The sequence below is a fragment of the Talpa occidentalis genome, unplaced genomic scaffold (genome assembly GCF_014898055.3).
Source record: "Talpa occidentalis isolate TD23 unplaced genomic scaffold, MPIMG_talOcc4v2.1 talOcc4.15, whole genome shotgun sequence".
NCBI lineage: Eukaryota > Metazoa > Chordata > Mammalia > Eulipotyphla > Talpidae > Talpa > Talpa occidentalis.
Window position 1 is genome coordinate 18536611 of NW_023601543.1, and position 22694 is coordinate 18559304.

General features: G+C 35.4%; 1 protein-coding gene and 1 pseudogene across 1 annotated transcript in view; one reads left to right on the forward strand and one right to left on the reverse strand.

The window, feature by feature from the left end:
* Positions 1-20202, forward strand: part of THOC2 (THO complex subunit 2) — a 95693-nt gene extending 75491 nt beyond the window's left edge. The window contains 7 exon segments of the mRNA XM_037511991.2: positions 1279-1314; positions 5719-5856; positions 6199-6268; positions 6351-6508; positions 8281-8357; positions 8940-8985; positions 17270-20202. Coding sequence (XP_037367888.1) covers positions 1279-1314; positions 5719-5856; positions 6199-6268; positions 6351-6508; positions 8281-8357; positions 8940-8967 — 507 coding nt within the window. The 3' untranslated portion in view covers positions 8968-8985; positions 17270-20202.
* LOC119245523 (tyrosine-protein kinase Fer-like) lies at positions 17073-20402 on the reverse strand (annotated as a pseudogene).
* Positions 20403-22694: the final 2292 nt, after the last annotated feature.

The following is a 22694-nucleotide window of genomic DNA, read 5'->3' on the forward strand; positions in this document are numbered from 1 at the left end:
TTGTAGTGTTGGCAAAGTGCAAGAGAAATTTTACCCAGAAGTGCCTCACTGCTTTAAGCAGTCTTTTTTGGAGTGCAATGGTAGCTTCAAGCAAATGAATCTTTTCAGCAGAATGAAGCCTATTTTTCGGCATAAATATTGAAGAATGTATAGCACTGAAGACTTCCTGGATGATGCAGGATAAACAAGATACCTCTGAATTCATCAAGCTTCTTGATGAGCATCATACCGATGTGTGCCTTCTAAGAAGGAGTCTTGAAAGGCGTTCCATTTTAAAGTCTCCTTGGTGATCAGTTCTCCTGTAGTTGTGTATATTCAGTGAGCATGCAGCTTCTTGTATCTTCCCTTGGAGGTTTGTTTATACCCATTGGGTTCCCAACAAGTTGAACCTTGCGTTACGATAAAAGCAGATGTGGCATCCAGTCCTACCACCCAGCAAAGAGAAACCCCAGGCATTCAACTGCAGCACAAAATCGTGGGTGTAGCCTTCTTGAAGACTCAGGGTAGCCATTCCTTGCTCCATATTTAATTTTAATTCTAAAGTCATCTAATTTCATGGAATCTTTGAATTTGCAGTACGTTGAACTTTTAAAACTGTAAGTTAACTAATTCTTCATCAAGAGCACTGTGGTGGAATACCATAATTGATTTCTTTTTCTTTTTTTTTTTAAGTGCTTATTTTTGGTGGGAGGTATGAAATCACCATCAGAGGCACTTTGTAAAAATAAGTAATTACTCTTTTATGGAATATATTTTGTTTTCTTGTTAATATAATGCCACTAAGTTTTCTGGCTAGGATTAAAAATTTTGTATATTTATGGTAGAGTCACAAGTAAAGTAAAATTTGAAACCTCCCAATTAAAGAAAAAGTATGAAAATGGATGGCATGTTGGTCTTCCACAGTGACCTCCACTATTTTAAACTTTTTGTGGAGAATATGTTTTGTTTTTTATGCCTTTTGACATTAACTATAGCTTAAGTACAGTATTACGAAATATGTGGCATTGACATTTATTTTTAAGTTGTGAGTAGAGATAGTAAGGTTTTTATTTGTTACATTGAATACATATAATTTAGTTTTTTTAACATTATAACTCCATTACATAGTTTTTGCTTTTGTTTTTTTTATTGTTGATATTCATATAATAATGACATCATGAGATTTATCCTCACAAGAAGTAGCTGGTTTATTTTCAGGTTACAGCCATACTTCCCAAAGTTCCTCTGGGTTCTGAGAACTATGCCAGCTCACCTGTCATCTCCATTCATTTTCTACAGGACAGTCTCATCGAACTCAAGGAGTCTTCAGCAAAGGTTTGAGTCTTTTAAAATCATCATGCCTAAGTAAAACAAACAAAACTTCATTTATTTAGTAGATACCCTCGCCCTAGTAAACTCAGTAAGCTGTAGAATAACCTTTAAAAATACCCATCACAAACTGAAACATTGAAAGACAGTGGTCCCTTTTAATGAGATTGTTATAAAATGTGTGTCATGGGGCAACATTTCTATAATCTCTCCTTGCTTGCTGTGTTATGCATTTTCCTTTTATGCTTCAAATCTGGAAATATGTTTAAGGGTTGGGGAAGGGGTTGTTGGTTTGTTTTGGGGAGTAAGTAGGCTTATTTTAATTTCTCAAAACAAATCTGTCAGACTGTTTTCTGACTTTTTTGAAAAGACAACCAAAGACCAAAAAATAAATTTGATGCGTTCACTTTACTGTTTTAACAACAGCCATCTCAAACCACAAAATTCTTTATATTGCCTATGCCAAGCTACCTTTTTGGTAGTTGTAGCAGAACATCAAGAAATATGGTTAATGTAAACTAATTATTCTCCCTTATGGGAATACTTGATGCTTATGTTTACATGTCAGTATTAATTTTTGCCTATGACTCTACTTTCTTGGGTATTCTACTACTAAAAAATAATGTGCGGTTTGTGTATCTTATTACAGAGTTCATCTCATTGTAGTTGAATTGTCCATTGTTCATGTTATTTCGTCTTTTTATTATTATAAAATTTGTATTCTCCTTCACCTTGATTTTCTACTTTGCCTCCTCTTTTACCTGCTAAGTATTATTCTTTACTGGTGGTACCAATACAAAATGAAATTTTGAAACAAATTCAATTGACATTACTAACTGCTTTTAGATCCATAGTTTTATAATGAAGTGTCTGGCTATTGGGCAAATAAGCACTAGTTTTTAATCATTTAGATTAGCCAACATGCCTATGTCCTGAAATTGTAGCATTGTTTTTAGAATATGCTGTATCAATCAAGAGTCTATCAGCTGTACCGTGAATGCTTTTTTAAAAGTAAAGCTTTATTGACTAAATTAATTGCGCATTGCAATATAGTAGGTTTTTATTACCAATTTGGGATTGTATATGTCAGTCTTAACCATCAGTCTTAAACATTGCTTGTGTGGGCTATTTTAAATTCATGGTTAACAATGTTACCTTGTGAGTATTTCCTGAAACATATTTTGAAGCAGTTTGCCATTATAGTTTTCTGGATTTTCTAAGCAATGATGAAGGTTATGATTCTTTACATTTGTGAAAGCTGTTTGAAAATAAAACATGTGAGATAAACATGTTATCTCATGTTATGTTCACAACAGTGTGTGAGGTAGATAGGGAAGGTGTTAGTATCTTTTTGACAAATAAGAGGCTAAAAGTTTTTTATCCTTTCCCAGTGCATATAACATGTTAGTACCAAAACTTGGACTAAAATTAAGGTTCTTCAAATATTTGTACCACAATGAAAAAAAATTGCAAAAATAAATTGGTTCCTTGATTCTTAGCACCTATTTCAATAGTAGTTGAAAGGGTTCCAAACTCTTTTAGTTTAGTCTTGTTTTTTAAACTATAGTGACTCAAGTCAATCTCCCCACTGCCTTAAAAAAATGGTGATTTTTGTGGGCATTTAAAATTTAATAGCCTTATTTCACGTTGACCCAGAAAATTTTAAAAGTGCTATATGAACACACTTCTAAAGATTATGTGACTCATGCAACTTTTCAGATCCTTAGTGTTAAGTATGGTACCTGGTCATATGACTAGGTGCTCAGTAAATATTTGACTTTGGTAATGCATCCAAAGTTCACTTTTCTATATAGTAGTTGATGTTGCATTTTTGTGTGTCTAGGAAAGGTTACTAGCATATGAATGTCTTAGAAAAACATTTATTGCACTTTTACCTCTAAAACTGATCTATATAAACTCACTATTTCTGTGGTGCTTTTTGCATTTTAGAGGATTTGAAAGGTGTGTGTCTATATTCTTTTCATGTTATCTTGTCACTTGTACATATAAAATTGTTTCCCTTCTTTAGTTCAACCTTGTAGTTAGGCTTGTCCCTGGGATCCTCTTTTTTATTAAATGACTTATTTCTTTTTCTAATCCATGGTAAAAGAGTACATGGACTTGACTTTTCAAGTGGAAGTAGTTAAAGAGTGAATTGTTTAGTATCCAAATCTTTTATTTTTTCAGTTCACTTTCCATCCCTTTTAAACCAAGTTTCTCTGTAATTTGGGAGGACAGCAGTAACCATTCAAATCAGAATTCCGCCTATAATTCTGTTCACTATCTTAAAATAAGTATTTACAACCAAACCCAAGCTATGAGAGGTCATCTATGTGTATTGTAGCCTTAATAAAGTCAACATAGTAATGTTCTCTTGAACAGATTTTGAAAATTGTCAAATTATTTTTTGAACCTTGGTGATCCCATTGTGGAGTAAAAGCAAATAAAAAACAAAATTCTGCAGTGCTACATGAAGATTTAACAAATCATTAATTTTATTTGGCAAACATGTATTGAGTATTCACTGTGTATAAGGCAGTAAGAACTATGTAAAAGTAGAAAAGACATTAATTCCCCTACCATAGTTTCCTAACTGGAAACTATGTATAGGAAAAAATAAAGAACATGAAATTAATCGGGAATACTTGTCACCAAAAAGGTTAATATAAAGGAATTACAAGAGTTCAGTGGAAAGTAAGTTGCAGAGTTGAGGGATGGTTGAGGTGCTGATGGCTTATGAGCTTTCTTTGAAGGCAAAGTAGTATTTTAAGTGATTAACATAAAAGCAAGCAAACATTCTGGTAAAGAGAACTGCTGGGAAGGACAGTATATTCTGGAATAGCGGCAACCACAACACAGTACATTGGATTGCTCCATAGTAGGATGTAATTGTGCAAACATTGTGAAGTGCTTGGAATACATAAGCTAAGGAGTATGCATTTTATTCTATGGACACAGAGAGACTATATTTTGTAGGAAATAGTATTGTGATCAAAACTATTTTTAAGCAATACTTCCCTTATTGAAGTCTTCTTTGAGTATTGCAGTGCTATTTTATTTCTTTTGTCTTAACAATTTCAAAGTATTATCTTAAGACATGAATAAACAGTGAGAAAAATCTTAAAAGTGTTATTTAGAGCATCAAACCCAGCAAGAGTACTTTCTAGACAAGTACTTTTATGACTGTTTCTCATTCTCTTGCTCTCTGTTATTAATAAACATTTTGTCTATTTCAGTTGATCATCAACTTTTAAACACTGAAATTTTAAAGAATCTACTTCTGCATTGCTATGGCAGTGTTTCTGAGCCAACTGAATTGAAAATTTTGGTGGTGTTAAAAGAAATGTGTTTAATCCTGACGGTTGTCTTTTTTTGTGTATTCCTTTGAATATCAAAGGATTTCCTCATGTGAACATATTTGACTTGACTCACTATTCTTTTCATTCCTAAGGTATATCTAGAGTTGTGCAGTTATGTAATGAATTATACTCCGTATTCTGTAGCCTACTGTTAATGTCATAAAGATAAGCTTGTAGCATGGTTATAAAAACAATAAGGTTAGGTATCTGATTACATTCTTAACATTTTCTTAGATAATGGATTTCTATATTGACAACTTGTATAAGTAAGGTTATCTATTAATTATTTAGAGCTAGTGTATCCTTGATCTTTGGCTGTTTTATTGCCCACAGGCTTCTTGACAGAGGAAAATATAGGTAGAAGAGAACATGGGTTCAGTTTTCAGTCATTGAGGTGTTTCATCATCCTCAGCTGACTATATGGTTTTCTGAGCTCTTTAGAACTGATAAGTTAAATTTCTTAGTTGTGATTATTTGATAGAAATTAGAAGTGCTTTTAGAACTACAGGATATGCAGCCTTTACATTTGTAAAAATAATTTAGGATAGTCTGTGTGGGGTATACTGAATTAGAAAAGACAATAGTAAAGTCATGGCTAGGTTTTATTTTATATTTTTTCTCACCATCATTGATTGCTTATAAGTGAATGGTCAAGTGCTTAAAAATTTCCATGATTATGTAGACATTTGTGTTTTTTTTCTTCTATAGTAAAGTCCAGTCATTATTTTGCAAATATGGACTCTTGCAATGGTGGTTTCAAGTCTTCATAATAGAGCTAGAAAAGAATCTCTAGTTTGTGAGCTTATTGATGAGTCTCAGTTGAGGCAGGAACGAAGTGATTGATTTTTAAATGATAATTTTAATAAGGCCAAGGATTGAAGTCTGCATAATTTGTGCCATGTTCTTTTATTTTACCACTATAATACAGACAGCTGACCAGTTTTGACTTTGGGTCTAACTACCAGTTGTCTTTCATTAAATAAACAATCAAACAAATGATATCAATATTGGAAAACTAATAATCTTTAGTAATATTGCCTTAATTTAACAGCTCTACATTAATCATACTCCTCCACCACTGTCCAAGAGTAAGGAGAGAGAAATGGACAAGAAAGACTTGGACAAGTCGAGGGAAAGATCCAGAGAAAGAGAGAAAAAAGATGAAAAGGACAGGAAAGAGCGGAAAAGGGTTTGTAATATTTTTAAAACTAGTTTGGAAAGCTTATCATGTTTAGTAGTGTGTTCGTTGCCTTTTAAAAAGTACTGTTTTTTTCCATGACAGTTCGGCTATTTAGTGTTTTATCTGATTTTTTCTACCCTAAAGTGTCTTTGAATCTTCTCCAGTAATAAGGATCTTCAGCCTAGTAATCTCTACCCAGCTCTGCTTGGTTTTCATGTCATTTTTTCAAGTATGTGAAGCTACCCCAAATATTCTTCAATGCTAGTTAGCTGTGCCCTTCTTGCATAAAAGTAATACTTTTAACAAAAACATATACTCTTGATCAATGTAGTTCACAATTCTTGATTCTAGGATCACTCAAATAATGACCGTGAAGTGCCACCAGACTTAACCAAGAGGCGGAAAGAGGAAAATGGAACAAGTAAGTAAATTTATTAATACTTTTGAATCAGTCATCAAAATGAATTCGAAAAGGCTTTCATGATTCTCTTTTGTAATTTTAGTGGGGGTTTCAAAACACAAAAGTGAAAGTCCATGTGAGTCTCCTTATCCAAATGAGAAAGACAAGGAAAAAAATAAGTCAAAATCTTCAGGCAAAGAAAAAGGCAGTGATTCATTTAAATCTGAAAAGATGGATAAAATCTCCTCCGGTGGCAAAAAGGTAAAGTTTGAAAACAAAGAATACTTTTTCTTAGAAAATCAACCCTTTGAAAATTTAGCATATATTGAGGGTTAAGTATAATTACTTGGGGGTGGGAAGAGGAGACAGGCATTGGGACAGCACAGGTTATCTGAAACTTCTCAACCAGTGGAGTCCCAATTATTGGGAGGGTAGAATTAACCTATCTATGAAATTCCTTTTCTCTCCATTCCACTTCTAAATTCTCTTCATTGAGTTTCGGTCTTTTCTTTGTTTCCTTTTTCCTCCACCCCCAATTCTTTGCTTTTAGTTTCTCTTCATTCATGAGATTAAAGTATTCTCCCTGATCATTATACCGTCCTAATATCTTTATTAGTTGTGATTTTAAGCATTTTTGTAGTATTTTTCCTAATAAACTTAATATGTTTGTAAATTGTATTTGGTTTTCAAACTTAGTATAGTGTGCATTCTCTTATGTACTAATGGATGCTATTCAAAATAAATATCATATATATGCCATATTTTCATAGTTCTTAAGCAACTTTGGAAAATAAGGTGCAAGCTTAAAAATTTCTGTATGCTTTAAAAGGGAGGCTGCTTTTAAATAAATATTCCTTAAATTGAGGTAACAGTCATACAACTTAAAATTCTCCATTTTAAAATGTACAGTTCAGAGACATTTAGTATATTTACAATATTGTGCAGTCATCATCTTTATTTTTAAAACATTTTCATCATCCTAAAGGGAAAAATTCCATACTCTTTTAGCAGTCATTTTCCATTTTCCCTTCCCTTTAGTTCCTCACAACTACTAATCTGCTCTGTTTCTATGGATTTGTCAATTTTGGGTATTTTGTGTAAATGGAATTGTATAATGTGGCCTTCTCTATCTGACTTCTTTCACTTAGCTACTGTTTTTGAGATTCTTTCATGGTATAGCATGTATCAGTACTCCATTTTCTTTTATTGCTAAATAATTTTCCCTTTTATGAATATATCACAGTTGTTTATCCATTCACCATTTGACAGACTTTTATGTTGTTTTCTGTCTTTTACTTTTGTCAGTAATGTTGCTGTGAACATTTGTGTGATGCTATGAAGTATTTGTTTGAATATCTGTTTTCAATTTTAGTGTATACCCAGGAGTAGAATTTCTGGGTTATGTGGTAATGCTATATTTAACTTTCGGAGGAACTGCTAAAATGTTTTCCACAGTGTGTGTACAGTGTACATTTCTGCCAGCAATGTATGAAGGTGCCAATTTTTCTACATCCTTGCCAACACTTTGTTTTTATTTTTTTATTTAGTTTTTTGTTACAGCCATCCATGTGGGTGTAAAGTGGTATCTCGTTGTGGTTTTGAGTTTGCATTTTCCTAATGATTAAATGTTGAGCATCTTTTTATGTGCTTGTTGACCATTTGTTTATCTTCTTTGGAGAAATCTATTCAGATGCTGTGGCTATTTTTTAATTGGATTGTTTGTCTTTTTGTTGCTCAGTTGTGAGAATTTTTGTTAAATAGTCTGGATACCAGACCTTTAGGAAACATCATTTTGCAAATATTTTTTTCCATTTCATAGGTTATCTTTTTACTTTCTTGATCATGTTCTTTGATTTATGAAGGTATTTTTTTTAATTTTTGATGAAGTCCAATTTTTCTTTTATTGTTTGTGATTTTGTTATCATATTAAATTTTTGAAAAATAAATTATTACTTGGGGTGATGAAAAGGAATTTTGAGCTGATTTTTATATTTTGTTTTCTCTTTCCTAACCAATTCCACCATTCTTTATAGGAATCCAGGCATGATAAAGAAAAAATAGAAAAGAAAGAGAAACGGGACAGTTCAGGAGGAAAGGAAGAGAAGAAACAATATCCTTTTCATTTTATTGATGTTTTAAATCAGTATAAAGGAAAACTTAGTTACTGATTATGTTTAGAATTATGCTTTTGTTTGTATTACATGGCCTAAGTGTTTAAAGGGTTTATTAACTTTCAATTGTTCTCTCTAACTCTCTCACATGTATGGAATGTGATAGATGTATTTTTTTTAAGATTTGTTTATTTATTTATACAAGCACTAGGTACAGTCAGAAGTGCGGGAGTGTGAGAGAATCCACCAGAACCACAGGGGAGAGCAGAGCAGGCAGACTGATGAAAACACTGCTGAGGGGAGCAGCGGGCGGGCGGGCAGCAGGAGAGATCTGCGCGCCATGTGGGACCCTCACCGGTGGCCGGGGATCAAACCGGTGCTGCAGAGGCTGTGTGGGCAGCTTCGCAGCCTAGCGCTCAACCTCTGCACCACCAGGGGAGGCCCAGAGCTGGTAAAGTTTGAGGCTACCAGGCTGGTCAGAGCCAATTAGATCCTGCAAATTGAGGGAATGAGCTAAAAGATGAGACATCATTCTTCTTCCCTCCCCCCCCAAAGTTGTTTTCCCTTAATTTGTCATCTACTCATAAGTCCTCAGACAAGCACAGATAATGACGACTTTCAATCAAGGTGAGTGTTCTTTCACCTCCTCATCATTTAAAAATAGTTCATAAAATGAGGTCTAATATTGTTGAACAAACTTGATCCACTTTGCAAGATACAACTAGAATTTTTCACCTAAATATAATGATCAGATCTTTTGGGTATAGATGCAAAACAAGTTTCGCAGTTATTTTAAGCTGTTTTCATTTTAAGTTTGCTGATTAGCCATATGTGGTTTTTTTTTTTTTTTTTTGCACCAAGATGTATTTAAGAACATCTGGCTTTCTCTTTGCCATTCCCATCTTCTCTGGATGATTAGTTACCTTTTTAAAGTACCTACAGCCTTGTCAGTGGTAGTGATGTCTGCATTTTACAGGTGAAGAAAACTGAACTCTTGACAGGATAAGTTGAAGAGGGTGAAAGAGATACTAGCAGACAGAGCCAAAACTCAAGCACAGGTCTTCATACCCTAGCATGTTCTCTGTTCTTCTGTTTGCCTTTCATGCAGACATGTCCAGAGATTTTCATGTTTAGACTTCTGTTTTTTTTTCCCCCACTACTGCCTATGTTTTGGAAAACTAAAAAATATGGTCTGTGCTTTTAGTTCTGAATTTAAAATATGCAACTTTTTTTTCAAGATAGTTATGCCTTAGGTGAAATTTAAAAGTGTCTTAACCATCGTAAATAAATTGTATATCCTTAGTGGACAGAGTGTGCAGAACCTGTTGCAGTCTATTTTTAGCATTCAGATCATCATTTGAATAGTTTGGTGATGTCATAGATTATTGAGGTATGTAGGATGATTTGTCCTCTGCATTTAATGATTTGAGGTGGCTATAATTCAAGTTGTTGATTCTTTTCTATAGCCCTGTTTTCTTTCTGTTATCCATCACTTCTTAATGACATCAAGTACACTTGCTTCTTCCCCTATATTATTTTCTGTTTCTAATCTTTTCTGAAACCACATTGATAACCAAGACTGCTTATAGTTGTTGAAGAGTGAGAAATATAAGAGTCCCTTCTGTATAAGGTTTGAGCTTTAGGATATGAATTTAGTCATACTTATTTTGGCTGCAAAGCAGGGATTTGAGGTTGCCAGATAGGTAACCTCCTGACAAGTGGTATGCCTTTTCTGCTTTGTTAGTCTGTGCTGTTATCTGAGTAGTAGAGTAGGGTTAATAAGTTATGAGAGAACATTTAGAATATAATAGTTTTTTAAATTTAGGATTATTGTAAAAGAAATAATATAGCTCATTCTTCAGTTCCAGCTTTCCTAGTCTCTCTTAGTAAGTTATAAACACTTCATCTTCTTTTTTAAAGTTTTATTTATACACACAAGAGCTAGGGTGTAGGTCAGATATTGGGGTGTGTGTGAGAGGATTCACCAGAGACAGAGTGGGAGCAGAACAGGCGGATCTACTGAAATACACAGTGGAGGGGAGCAGCAGGCGAGACAGGAGAGGTCTTGTGCCATGTGGATTATCTCCCTGGCTGGGGATCGAACTTGTGCTGCAGTGGCTGCGGATATCTTCATAGTGCTAAGACTTAAACCCTTGTGCTACCAGGAGGCCCTTCATCTTCTTTTTCAAAAAAAATCTTGTAACCTTTCTTTTAGTTTGACATTTTGCTTTCTACTTCTTGTTTTCACACGATCTCCTTACTAAAGGGGAAAAAACCCGCTCATTATTAAAAGTGGGCCAACCATTGTCACTGACAACCTCCACTGTGATTTTTTTTTTACATTCTTTACTCAATACCTAAATATTCTTTGGTATGTGAAGGTTATACTACTGATTTCTTTGAGTTCTTATTCACATTGGCCATGGGTTTGTACTTTACCTTTCTGTGTAATCTTTCAGGACCAAAGGCATGAAAAGACAGTGTAGGGTGTTACTAGATAACATATGTTCAGCTTTGTGTCCACCCTGTTTAATTGCTTGTTGACAACAATGTGCTGTATCTTCTTCTTGCATAGACTCTTAATTTTGTAAGACTCTGGTTGAATTTTTCTTTTTCTGGCTGTTACAGTGGGCTCCTTCTATTGGATACATGTTAGGGTTGGTCAGGTCTGTGATTTTTCCTTTTCCACTAGAAAATTTCTGATCGGCACCATCTACCTTTAGGTTACTTCAAATCTGCGCCCTGTGACTGTTAAAGTTTATTTTACATTTTTATATTCAGGGATCTCAATTGTAAGATTCATTGATTTCTGGAACTCTTAATTATGGTAACATTAATTAATAACACTATATGGGTTCTAGGAATACATTTTCTCACCTCAGCAACTGCATGTATCTTACTACACCCAGCACCAACCATTTTGCCCTTCTACCCATTACCTCTCTCCTCTTTCACCTCTGGTAACCACCATTCTGTTGCCAGAGTCTAAGGGTTTGTTGTTGTTGTTGTTAGTTTGCTTGCTTTTTTACCCCACTGTATAGTGAAATCACAGTGTCTATATTTTTCCTTGTGACTTATTTCACTTAGCATAATAATATCAAAGTCTATCTATATCATTGCAAATGGCAAGATTTCATCTATTTTTATGACTGACTAGCAGTATTCCACTGTGTAAATATGCCACATTTTCTTTGTTTACCCATCATCCGGTGCTTGTGTTATTTCCATATTTGACTATTGTAAATAGGGGTGCATGTCTTTTTGAGTTAGTGTTTTTGTATTCTTCAGGCAAATACTCAGAAGTGGGATTCCTGGATCATATGGTAATTCTAGTTTGTTGGGTTTTTTTGGGGGGGGGGCGGGGGGAATCTCCATCCTGTTTTCCTGTTTTTTGAAGAGGGTGGACAGAGAAATAACACTGAATATAAATATCACCCTGACTACAGCAACATTAAAATGATCACATTTAGAGTTGAGAATACAATATATAAATGTGACCCAGATTAAATTAATTCCAAAGCCTTCTGTCTGCTTTTCCTGTCTCAACATTTTTTTAAATTGGCTTTACCTTGTTTCTTAATTTTCCTACTCACTTAAAGCACTTACAGTGCCATTCTCACTGGTGTAAGGTGGTGTCTCATTGTGGTTTTGATTTGCATTTCCCTCATTATCAGTGACATTGAACCTTTTTTAAAAGATTTTAAACTATCATTTTTTAAAGATTTATTTATATAAGCACTGGGGTATAGGCCAGAGGCACAGGAGGGTGAGAGAATTCACCAGAGACAAAGTGGGGAGCAGAACAGGCAAAAGGGCTGAAGTACACAGCTGAGGGGAGCAGCAGGCAAGACAGGAGAGGTCTGCCTTACCATGTGGGAATCTCCCTGGCTGGCGGGGAATCAAACCAGCGCTGCAGAGGCTGTGGACAGCTTCACAGCGCTGCGCTCAACCTGCTGCGCCACCGGGGAGGCCCACCATTGGACATTTTTTCATGTACCTGTTGGCCATTTGCATTTCCTTTTTGGAGAAGTGTCTTTTTAGCTCTTCAGGTGGTTTTTTTTTTTTTTTTTCTTTTAACTGAGTTGCTTTTTTTTGTTGAGTTGGTGTAAGCTCTTTGTAGATCTTTGATATCAGTCCCTTATCAGTTGTATGGTGTGCAAATATCTTCTCCCATTCAGTAGGATGTCTCTTTATTTTGATTACTGTCTCTTTTGCTGTATAGAAGCTTTTTAGTTTGAGGTATTTACAACTGATTATCTTCCCCTTTGACTTCCTTGCTTTCCTTGCTTCTGGAGTCCTCAAAGGTGTTTCTGAGGTTTATGTCATGGAGTGTTTTGCCTGTATTTTCTTCTGTATATTTTATGGTTTCAGGTCTTACATCCATTTGGAGTTAATTTTTGTGTATGATGTGAGGTAGTAGTTTAGTTTCATTCTTTTGCATGTGGTGGTCCTGTTTTCCCAGCACCATTTATTGAACAGGCTTTCCTTTTTCCAGTGTATATGCTTTGCTCCTTTGTCATAGATTAGTTGACTGTATATGTCTAGGTTTATTTCTGTGTGGCCCTCAATTTTGAATGTTGGGTTCAGCTAATTTTTGAGAGGTGTTTGTGAACCTGATGCTATGCTAAACTGGACTTGCTCCCAGAGCTTGAAAAGCTGTCTTCTTGGACTTTGGTTCTTGATTTCAAAGAAAGTTGGCAGTAAGTTCTGTCCATCTGCAGTGTATATACTACACTGCATTTCTCTTCTAATCCCCCACTCCGATAAAGTCTAATGTATTTTTCAAGCCCATCTCTTACCTCAGTCTCCTACTTGACTCTTATCCAGACCCAAGGTTGCAGTTCTCAGCTCTTGCACAGAATGTGTGGCTTGTTAGATGTGCTTTCTTGGCCTCACACAGTATTTAACATTTTAAAATTGGTTGACTTTATAAATCAGATGAGTTGACAGAATTCAAATTTTGGTTTCTATTGAAGAGTTGGAACATCTGGCAACATTGTGTCCTGATTCCTACATGGCGGCAATCAGCTAGAACTGCCTCAGTGCTTCCCCCTTTAGGTAGAGATTGGATCTTTTTTTTTAATTTAAATTTTATTTTTATATTCCCCATACAATTACAACTCCCTTATTTTGACCCCAATCCCTCCTTTCCCCGTCCCCACCCCCCATAGAGTATCTCTGGTTCATAGTTGTTTGTTGATTTTGATATTTTCTTTCTTATAGTTATTATTTTTCCTGGTCCCTTATTTAAGTTTTCTAGATTCCTGCTATGAGTGAGACCATCTGGTATTTTTCTTTTTCTTTTTGGCTTATTTCGCTGAGCATGATCCCTTCCAGCGCCATCCATGTTGCTGCAAATTGCATGTGTTTATCTTTTTTGAATGCTGAGTAATATTCCATGGTGTATATGTACCACATCTTCTTGATCCAGTCATCTATTTTTGGGCATTTGGGTTGTTTCCAAAGCTTAGCTATTGTAAACAGTGCTGCTATAAACATAGGGGTGCAGGTGCTCTTTGGAATTGATGTTTCTGTGTCCTTTGGGTAAATACCTAGGAGTGGAATTGCTGGATCATATGGAAGCTCTATCTTTAGTAGGTGAAGAAATCTCCACACAGCTCTCCATAGTGGTTGGACCAGTTTGCACTCCCACCAACAGTGTAGGAGAGTTCCTTATTCTCCACAACCTCGCCAACATTTGTTGTTGCTAGTTTTTTTAATATGTGCCATTCTCACTGGTGTAAGATGGTATCTCATGGTAGTTTTGATTTGCATTTCCCTGATTACAAGTGATGTTGAACATTTTTTCATATGCCTGTTGGCCATTTGCATTTCCTCTTCACAGAAGTTTCTTCTGCCCATTTTTTGACAGGATTATTTTCTTTGTTTTTGTTGAGTCTCATGAGCTCTTTGTAGATTTTTGTCATCAGTCCTTTATTGTTAGTGTTGTGTGCAAAAATGTTCTCCCAGTTGGGGTTTCTCTTCGTTTTTGTTATTGTCTCTTTTGCTGTGCAGAAGCTCTTTAATTTGATGTAGTCCCAGCTGTTTATCTTTGCCTTCACTATCACTGCTTTGGGTGATGTGTCTGTAAAGATGTCTTTGATGTGCCTGTAAAGATGTCTTTGATGTGCATATCATGTAGTGTTTCACCTAAATTTCCTTCTATGTATTTTATGGTTTCAGGTCTTATGTCTAGTTCTTTAATCCATTTTGAGTTGGTTTTTGTGCATGGTGTTAGGTGGTAGTCAAGCTTCATTCTTTTGCATGTAGCGAACCAATTTTCCTAGCACCATTTATTGAACAAACTTCTTTGCTCCAATGCATATTCTTTACTTATTTTAGAATGTGTTGCCATGTTGAGACATAGTCCTAGATTCTAGTAATATGTGTTGGAGTAGGGAATGTTCAGTTACATTTTCTTTCATGTTGCTGTGTGTATGATTATGTGTGTGGGCTTGTCTAGGTCCTAGTCACTGATTCCTATGTATGTGAGTGTGGTACTTACCCCTCTCCTTAGATTGTGATCTTGTTGAAAGCAGTAACTTCGTCCCTTCTAATCAACCAAGTGCTTGTATGACCTTCTATGTTTTATACTCTCTTAACTTTGCATGAAAAGCTATGTACAGAAGTATTAAGTATACATCTTCAGATTGATGAGAAAACAGCATTGACCTTTTCTGTCATCAGAAGACATTTCAGTGTATTTATAGTATTTGGTAGTGTATTCACATTCTTAAGTTGCTTTGTATGCTGCAGCATATTTTTTGAGGACAGACTTATGCTTTAATTTTAGTCTGTATATAGTAATAGTTAAATATTTGCAAAAGTTAGAAAATTTAAATGATAGACACAAGCTGTTTTTCTCTTTATTGTAGTCATCTTTTCACTCTTTGAAAGTACTAGGTGTTGAGTTCTGTGCACTGGTATTCATAGACACCAAACAGTTGGAATGAACAGGAGGAATTTTCCCTTTTCTTTCTTCCACTTAAGATGGATATAATCTTCAGTCAGGGGCTATTTTTCTTATCTGGACATAGGTATGAACACTTAAAAATGGCCCCCATGCCACATTTACCTGAGTGTGACTATCCCATACACATACATTTATCTTGAGAGGCACCTCTGAGATTCAGTTCAACAGAATCCCAGTTTTAATTCTGTGTTAGATTTTATCCAGGGAGACCATCTCAGCAACTGTGTTTGCTATGATAAGGATTCTTAGTTACCCATCTAAGGGTAAATGAAGGAGTAAAGTAGGAGGAGGATGACTATCCCTGTGTTTTTCTCCTCCTAAACATTCATTAGGCTTTTTAACTTTTTTTAAAAAAAAGATTTATTTATTTATACAAGCACCGGGTACAGTCAGAAGCGCGGGAGGGTGAGAGAATTCACCAGAGCCAGAGTGGGGAACAGAACAGGCAGATTGACGAAATACACTGCTGAGGGGAGCAGCGGGCGGCAGGAGAGGTCTGCGCGCCATGCGGGACCCTCGCCGATGGCCGGGGATTGAACTGGCGTTGCAGAGGCTTCGGGCAGCTTCGCAGCCCAGTGCTCAACAGCTGCGCCACCAGGGGAGGCCCATTTTTAACTTTTTTAACTGTCAACTTCGTCCATTTGTGCCTTCTTGTTTGGTGTGGAGGAGAGGGAGAAGGAGGGATTGAGAGAAAGAGAGGGAAGGAGGGGAGAGATACTGAGAGAGAATGAAAATACTAGCATCATGAAATCCTGACAGCTTGTGACACAATTTAGGGAACTAAATAAGTCTGGGATGCCTCCTTTGAGGTCAAGACACCTAACCAAAAATAATCTATTAATTTGGTGGACTTGTATTTTATAGTGTCTCTTAAAACTTCTTGTTGCCATCAATGGCAAGAGGGCTCTTTTATGAGGACTCTATAAACCTTTGAAACATTTCTTATGACCTTTTTGGTGAATTTGATCATAAAATTAGAGTGTGTGTGTGTGTGTGTTTATGAAAGCATACCTCTGATAAGAGGGCTGGTTTTGTATTTGCCTTTCTACTCTGCGTTGTTTACCGGTTTGGCTGTTCTTTTCTCTAGATTACCCTACTTTTCAAATTTGCATCTTGCTGTTGCAGCTTTCTTTAAAATAACATCGTCTAAAATCAGCTGTCTCAACTCTGAAAGGGTACTTTTGGGGGGCATTTCATACTTTCTGATACCCTGACAAACAAGAAGGGCAAGTTGGAAAATAGGGAAATTATAACAATAGCAGGGCCTATTTCTGACAAAAAGAGAGAAAGAAAATAAAAGGGAAAGGAAGAGGCTCAGGAGGTCCAGTTAATTCCCAGTAGAAAGTGATGTTTACACATTTAATCTTGTTTTAGTAGAGTGTGGAAGGCCACCTTTTGTGGGAATTTCAATTGCAAACTTAGTGTTACCAATGCAATTTGTAGCATCAGTAGAGTAGAGGTGTCCAGGATGGAGCAAAGCTGAATCTGAACGGAGCCTGAAATAGAAACCCTTGAGAAACATCAGCAGTCCTGGTGGTAAAAAAAAAAAAATAGTGTAGTTCCTTGCATATAGAGCCTATGCTTTCTTATTTACAATGGTTAAGGTGGCACATATCTTGTTAAAAAGTTCATGAAAAAATAATTTTTAGAAGAATATTCCAGGTAATATGGTATAAACTCATTGTTAATGAGAAGAAAATATTACTCTGCTGGAAGATAGAGTCCTGAAGGCTGAGTTTGGCAGTGTTTCATCACTTTGTGACTTTCTTCTTGATGGCAGCTAGCTCTTCCTGAAGTTCACTGAACTTGGGGCGGTTTTCAAGTTTGTAATCCAACACTTCAGCATTATTTTATAAATATGCTCTGGATACTACTGAGAGACTGACATCCAGTATCCTCTTTCCACTTGCTCTTGTGCTTGCTAATTTGTCATTCCAGGGTATGGACAGACCCCTAAGCTGAAGGTCTCCCAGAGGAGGATGCCAAAGCTCCATGCGTCACTCTCAGAACGATATCTCCCATAATTAAGAGCTTCTGGTGCTGTCCATTTAATGGGAATCTGCTTTAAGTCAGAAGATGAATATACACCACCATCCTCTTGATGAGACATTCCAAAGTCACTGATTTTCAGAACATTATTTTCACCTCCAGGCAGTTTCTTGCAGCAAGGCCCCTGTGTGTACAATTTTTACTTGAGATACGCCATCCAGAAGCAGCATCTAATGAAAATTTCACGAAAATTTCACTAACTGTTTTATTTAGTTCATCTTTCTTTCTCAGAAAGGAGAGGAAATCACCTCCTGGAACCAGTTCCTTAATGATGTAGATAGGCGGTATTTGTGTTTGGACTTCTATAAGTTTGACAATTTGGGGATAATTATATTGCTTGAGGATTTTTGGCTTCTTGTGAAAATTATAATTTCAATTCCTGGAAAAGATCATCTTTACATGTTTTAATAGCAACAGCAGTTTTATCCTTTAATATGTCCTTAAATATGTCATCAAAGTTTCCATTACCCAGCAAATCTCCTAACGTGATCAAGTCTTCATGATTGGGAACCCATAGCTTACTCTAGTGATGGCCATAGTGATGGCCATATAGATGCTTGGCCACAATGATGGCCAATAAGATCATAATGATGATCTTATTGAAACATTGATACTTTTTTGCAATTAAAAAAAGCTGAGATAAAATCACATAACACAAAATTCACCATTTTACAGTGGTTTTTATTATGTTGTATAACCATCACCACTGTCTAATTCTGGAACATTTCCATTGCCCCACAGAGATTCCACTCCTATTAGAAGTCACTCCTAATTCTCCCCTTCTCAGCCCTTGGAAAGCCTAATTATTTTCTATGGAGTCACCTCTTTGGGGGGCATTTCATGAAAATGGAATCATGCAATATGTGATCTTATGTGTCTGGTTTCTTTTACTTAGCATCATGTTTTCAAGATTCATCCATGTTGTAGCATGTATCAGAATTTCATTTCTTTTTATAACTGAATAATATTCCATTGTATGAATGTGTACCACATTTTATTTATCCATTCATTAGTGATGGACAGGAACAATGACTTTTAAGTATTAAAATTGTAAGTTCAACATTAGTGTATCCACAATTATAATTGGTAATGTCAAGACTACAAATGATGTGAACAGAATGCTGTATAGAAACGATATGTAAATTATTTGTTAGCATTTCATGCAAGTGTGATTATTTTCTAAGGCCCTTCTAGCTCTGGTTTTATGAAATATGTGAATGTAGTATTTTCATCAATAAAGTTTAATGCGTTAAGCATTAGTTTAAAATTTGAACGCAAACAATGTCAGGCAGATAAATTTATTTGCCACATGTTGTAATGATCATGTCTTGAAATTATTTCAATATGCAGTATTTGAAAAATGTCAATACATAAAGGAAAGGAAATGAGTGTAATTAAGTCAATATATTTTTAAAGCAATTTTTATAATTTAGCAGACGTTGCATCTTAATATAAGTCACTATTAAAATTGTGTCCTTGTGAAAAATGTGATGTCATTTTTCTTTTTTTTTTGTTGATCATGTAAAATTGATTCTTTTTCATTGCTATGTGTTCTGTTTACTTTTGGCAAGCAATTGCTTGCTCCTGTGGAATGTTTTACTTATTTCTATTTCATCTTCTCCTCCCTTCTTTTCCACCTGCTCTTTCTCACACAGAGAATGTTCAATTTTTTTTTCTTGAAGAAACTATTAAAAATAGTTTCTTTAAGGAAAAAAATGAACTCTTTTAATAGTTTCTAAGAGTGGGCAACAAGAAATACACAGATATTTCATCCTTATCTGGGGACTGTATTCAAGCCTATGTTATTGGCAGTGACTTTTATTTTTCTTAAATCTTCCTCCTCTTTCCTTTTCTTCCATCTTTCCTCTTTCCTCCTCCTTCTCTCCTGCCTTCTCTTTTTCTCTCTTCCTTTCTCCCTCTTCACACCTGTAACTTTCTCTTCCTCCCCCTCTCTTCCTCTCTCCTTTCCTTCCTTCCTTTCTTACCTATCAATATAATCAATTTGTTTCTTTCAGGTGAGATTGGAATGAAATTGTTCAGCTGTGACCAGAAATTTATTTTCCTGAGTAGATTGCCAAGAATTATGAATGAAGAGGGCCCATGTGCATCTCCTTAAATTATTCAGTTATCTGCTTAATTGCTCCATGCCGAAAACTTGTTGAGTTGTGCATTACTGTATTTAACTTGTTGCTTAATTTCTACATGTTTATTTTCAGTAAATGGCTGAAAGTGTTAACTGTCCCATATTTTTAGCACAATGTGCTGCATACAGTTCCCAACAAGCAAATAAGGTTACATGTGTACAGAATTTCACTTTGGATTAACTAAATATTGCCTGGGTTTAGTTGAGTTGTTTTTTTTTTTAATTGTTGTTCGTTTTTTTTTTTTAACCTGAAATTGCTTCCTTTTTATTGTTTGAAACTGAAAATAAACAATTATTGAACCATTTTGAATTTACCTCATTTTAAAACTCAGTTTAATTTATTATTTGGCCTGTTTTTAATATTAGTCACTAAAAACAAAGTGGGAGCAGTGTCTTATGCAATGCTTAGGAATCATTTTATATAATAGTATGTGTACAACATTAAAACTTGTTTATAAAAGAAAAAGGTACCAGCACTCACTTGTCCCTTGCCATTTTTTCTTGTAATTATGTTAGACAAGTCTGGGGGTGGGGGGAATCAAAAGTTAATTGTGTTTTAATTCTACAGCTGCAGGAGCTTTGTATTGCAGAACTTTCATCTGGAAAAGTTTCACAGTGACATTTTTAAAAGAAAAATTTTTATCTACTGAATTCTACCAGTGTAACCCTTTTTCTAAATAAACAATAGTTTTATCAAATGATTGTATATCATTGTGTATATTGTTGCTTATTCAAAACAGCAAAGGAATTTAATAAGTTTCCTAGCCCTTTTTTTCTTTGCTCAGTCCATGGGCTACACTGGATGACATCTCATCCATCAACATAAAAAAAGCCCTATTTGCTTACCTGTGCACCTGGGGTAAATTGGGCTGAAATCATGCCTAGGAATTATACATTTACTATTCAGTTCCTTAGATTCAGTAATAATTATGTAAATTAAAATCATTTAGAGAATGACAATAAAGGCAATAAGTTTTTTAATGATTGAGAAATTTGAACATATTTGGGAATTGGCAAAGGGATATAAATCTGGGTGGCCTTCAGGTAATTGTAATTTGCGAAAGTTGATGAACACAATAATTATGGGAGAGTGATCCATTCACTGATGGTTGAGCACCTATAAACATGCCTGGCATAAAAAGAAGTAATATAATGATTTTGACATTGAGAAAATAACTATGGTTCAATTCAAAATCATGTCTGAAACACCAGGAAAGAGCTTTTCAGCTGTTATGTTGCATTCACATTTTGAAGAGTGCATGAATGTGAGTTAGAACTAGAAAGTGTTCTATTGCTTAGCATCAGTACCTCTTCTCCCTATGCCCCAAATTATTGAACACAGGTGATCTTTGGTTGTGACTTTGCTACAAATGTGTTGAAGATGGAAAATTCTAACTATGGATTGAACTGTGCAAATAGAATTTGTTGGAAGCAGGAAGTCTGCATTTGTGCAGTAATATTTTTAAAAATAAGCATCTACTTTGTTAGATACAAAGGAGTGGACAACCTAACCTGTACTTACGAGTGCTTCTGATCTAACTTGAAAATACTGGCCAAATGTGTGCCTTTGGAGGTCATCAAACTTCTGTAGAGGGCACGGTAGCAAATAATTGAGGTTTTTGGGGGGGCTACATAGGCCCTAAGCAATTCTTCAGCTCTGCTACGTAGTGGGAAAACAGCCATAGATAATAAGTAAATGAATGAGCAAAACCGGTTCCAGTAAAACTACAAGAAACTAGCTGTAGTGAGTCTTACTAGATTTGTTCAAAAAATATTTGAGCATTTCTTATGTGCCACAAGTGGTCATGACGAGCAAAACAAAGTTCTTGTCCTTGTGGAACTTCATTCTAGTCAACAAAGACAAATATTTAATGTTTATTAATGATAATTAATAATATTAGGTTGGAGGGAGGTCCTTGCAAACCAGTTAATGAGGTTGGGTGAGGTAGCACTTACTGCTTTAGACAGACTGTGGAATGAAGATTTCAAAGCATAATATTTTGAGGTAGTTATGATACTATGAATATTATTGCCAAGTAATATGGCCAGGAGCATTTTCTTATTCACCCATATTTGAAACTTTTATGTCAAAATCATGGTATGTGCAGGATTTCTCAGGACTGAGGCTCTGAGCTCTAGTGGTAAGTCATATTGCAGGGTTGTGATGGGTCTCCCAGAAACTGAATAACTGAATGCAAGCCAGTGGTTTGCTTTTTTTTTTTTTTTTAAACTGTCTATAGCTTTCACCCAATTCTCAAAAAGATAGATGGCAAATTTGTTATTTTGTGCCTTATTTCAAACCTTTATAACTAACTATGAACTTGTCTTTCAAGCTTGTGAGAAGTTGGGGGATAGTTGCCTATCCATCCGCCTTAAGCACTAAGGTTAGGACATGGCACCTATCTTTCTCAAGTGATCAAGTGATTTGCAATTTATTGTTAGAAAATTACTGGTCCATGATATAGGCCATTTTCTGTTTCAAAGAAGCATTTCTGTCCAGGATGAGTAGAAATCCTACTAGCCTTATTTTTTCCCAATTATGTAATTATTTAGGATAATTACAAGAAGGATGTATGAAACCATATGGTAAAATATTTAAAAAGTAAATGAAAAAAAATTGATTTATAGGTTTAATTAATTACCCAAATGAGGCTAATACTCCAAAATATGTACATCTGGGCCATGAATCAGCTATGAGAAATCTGGCAGGCTACACAGAGATGGTAATATGGTCAGGTATAGGGATTACAGTATCTGTCAAAGCCAGGCATGGTGGAGAACATTTCCTAACAGTGAAACCTGAGAGAAACTTCTTTGCATCTCACAAAGGAGCCCTGTCTTTTCAGTAAATAACAGGGGGATGTATCTTGTAATGGCCTTGAATGTTAGTTGGTGGCCAACACCTCAACTCATTTGGTAGGATATTTCTATGAAAACACCAAAAATACTGGCCCAATCATCCAGGCCTCTGGTGAAAACATTTTTGAGTATTTGTGACAGGTTTCTTAAAATGGGTTTATAGTTGGCTTTTTTAAATTATTATTTCTAGCTATGTCCTTGGACAAGTCTGTTTTTGTACTTTTTTTTCCCAAAGATTTATTTATGCATACAAGAGCTGGGGTACAGGCCAGAGATGCAGGGGTTGAGAGGATACACCAGAGACAGAGCAGG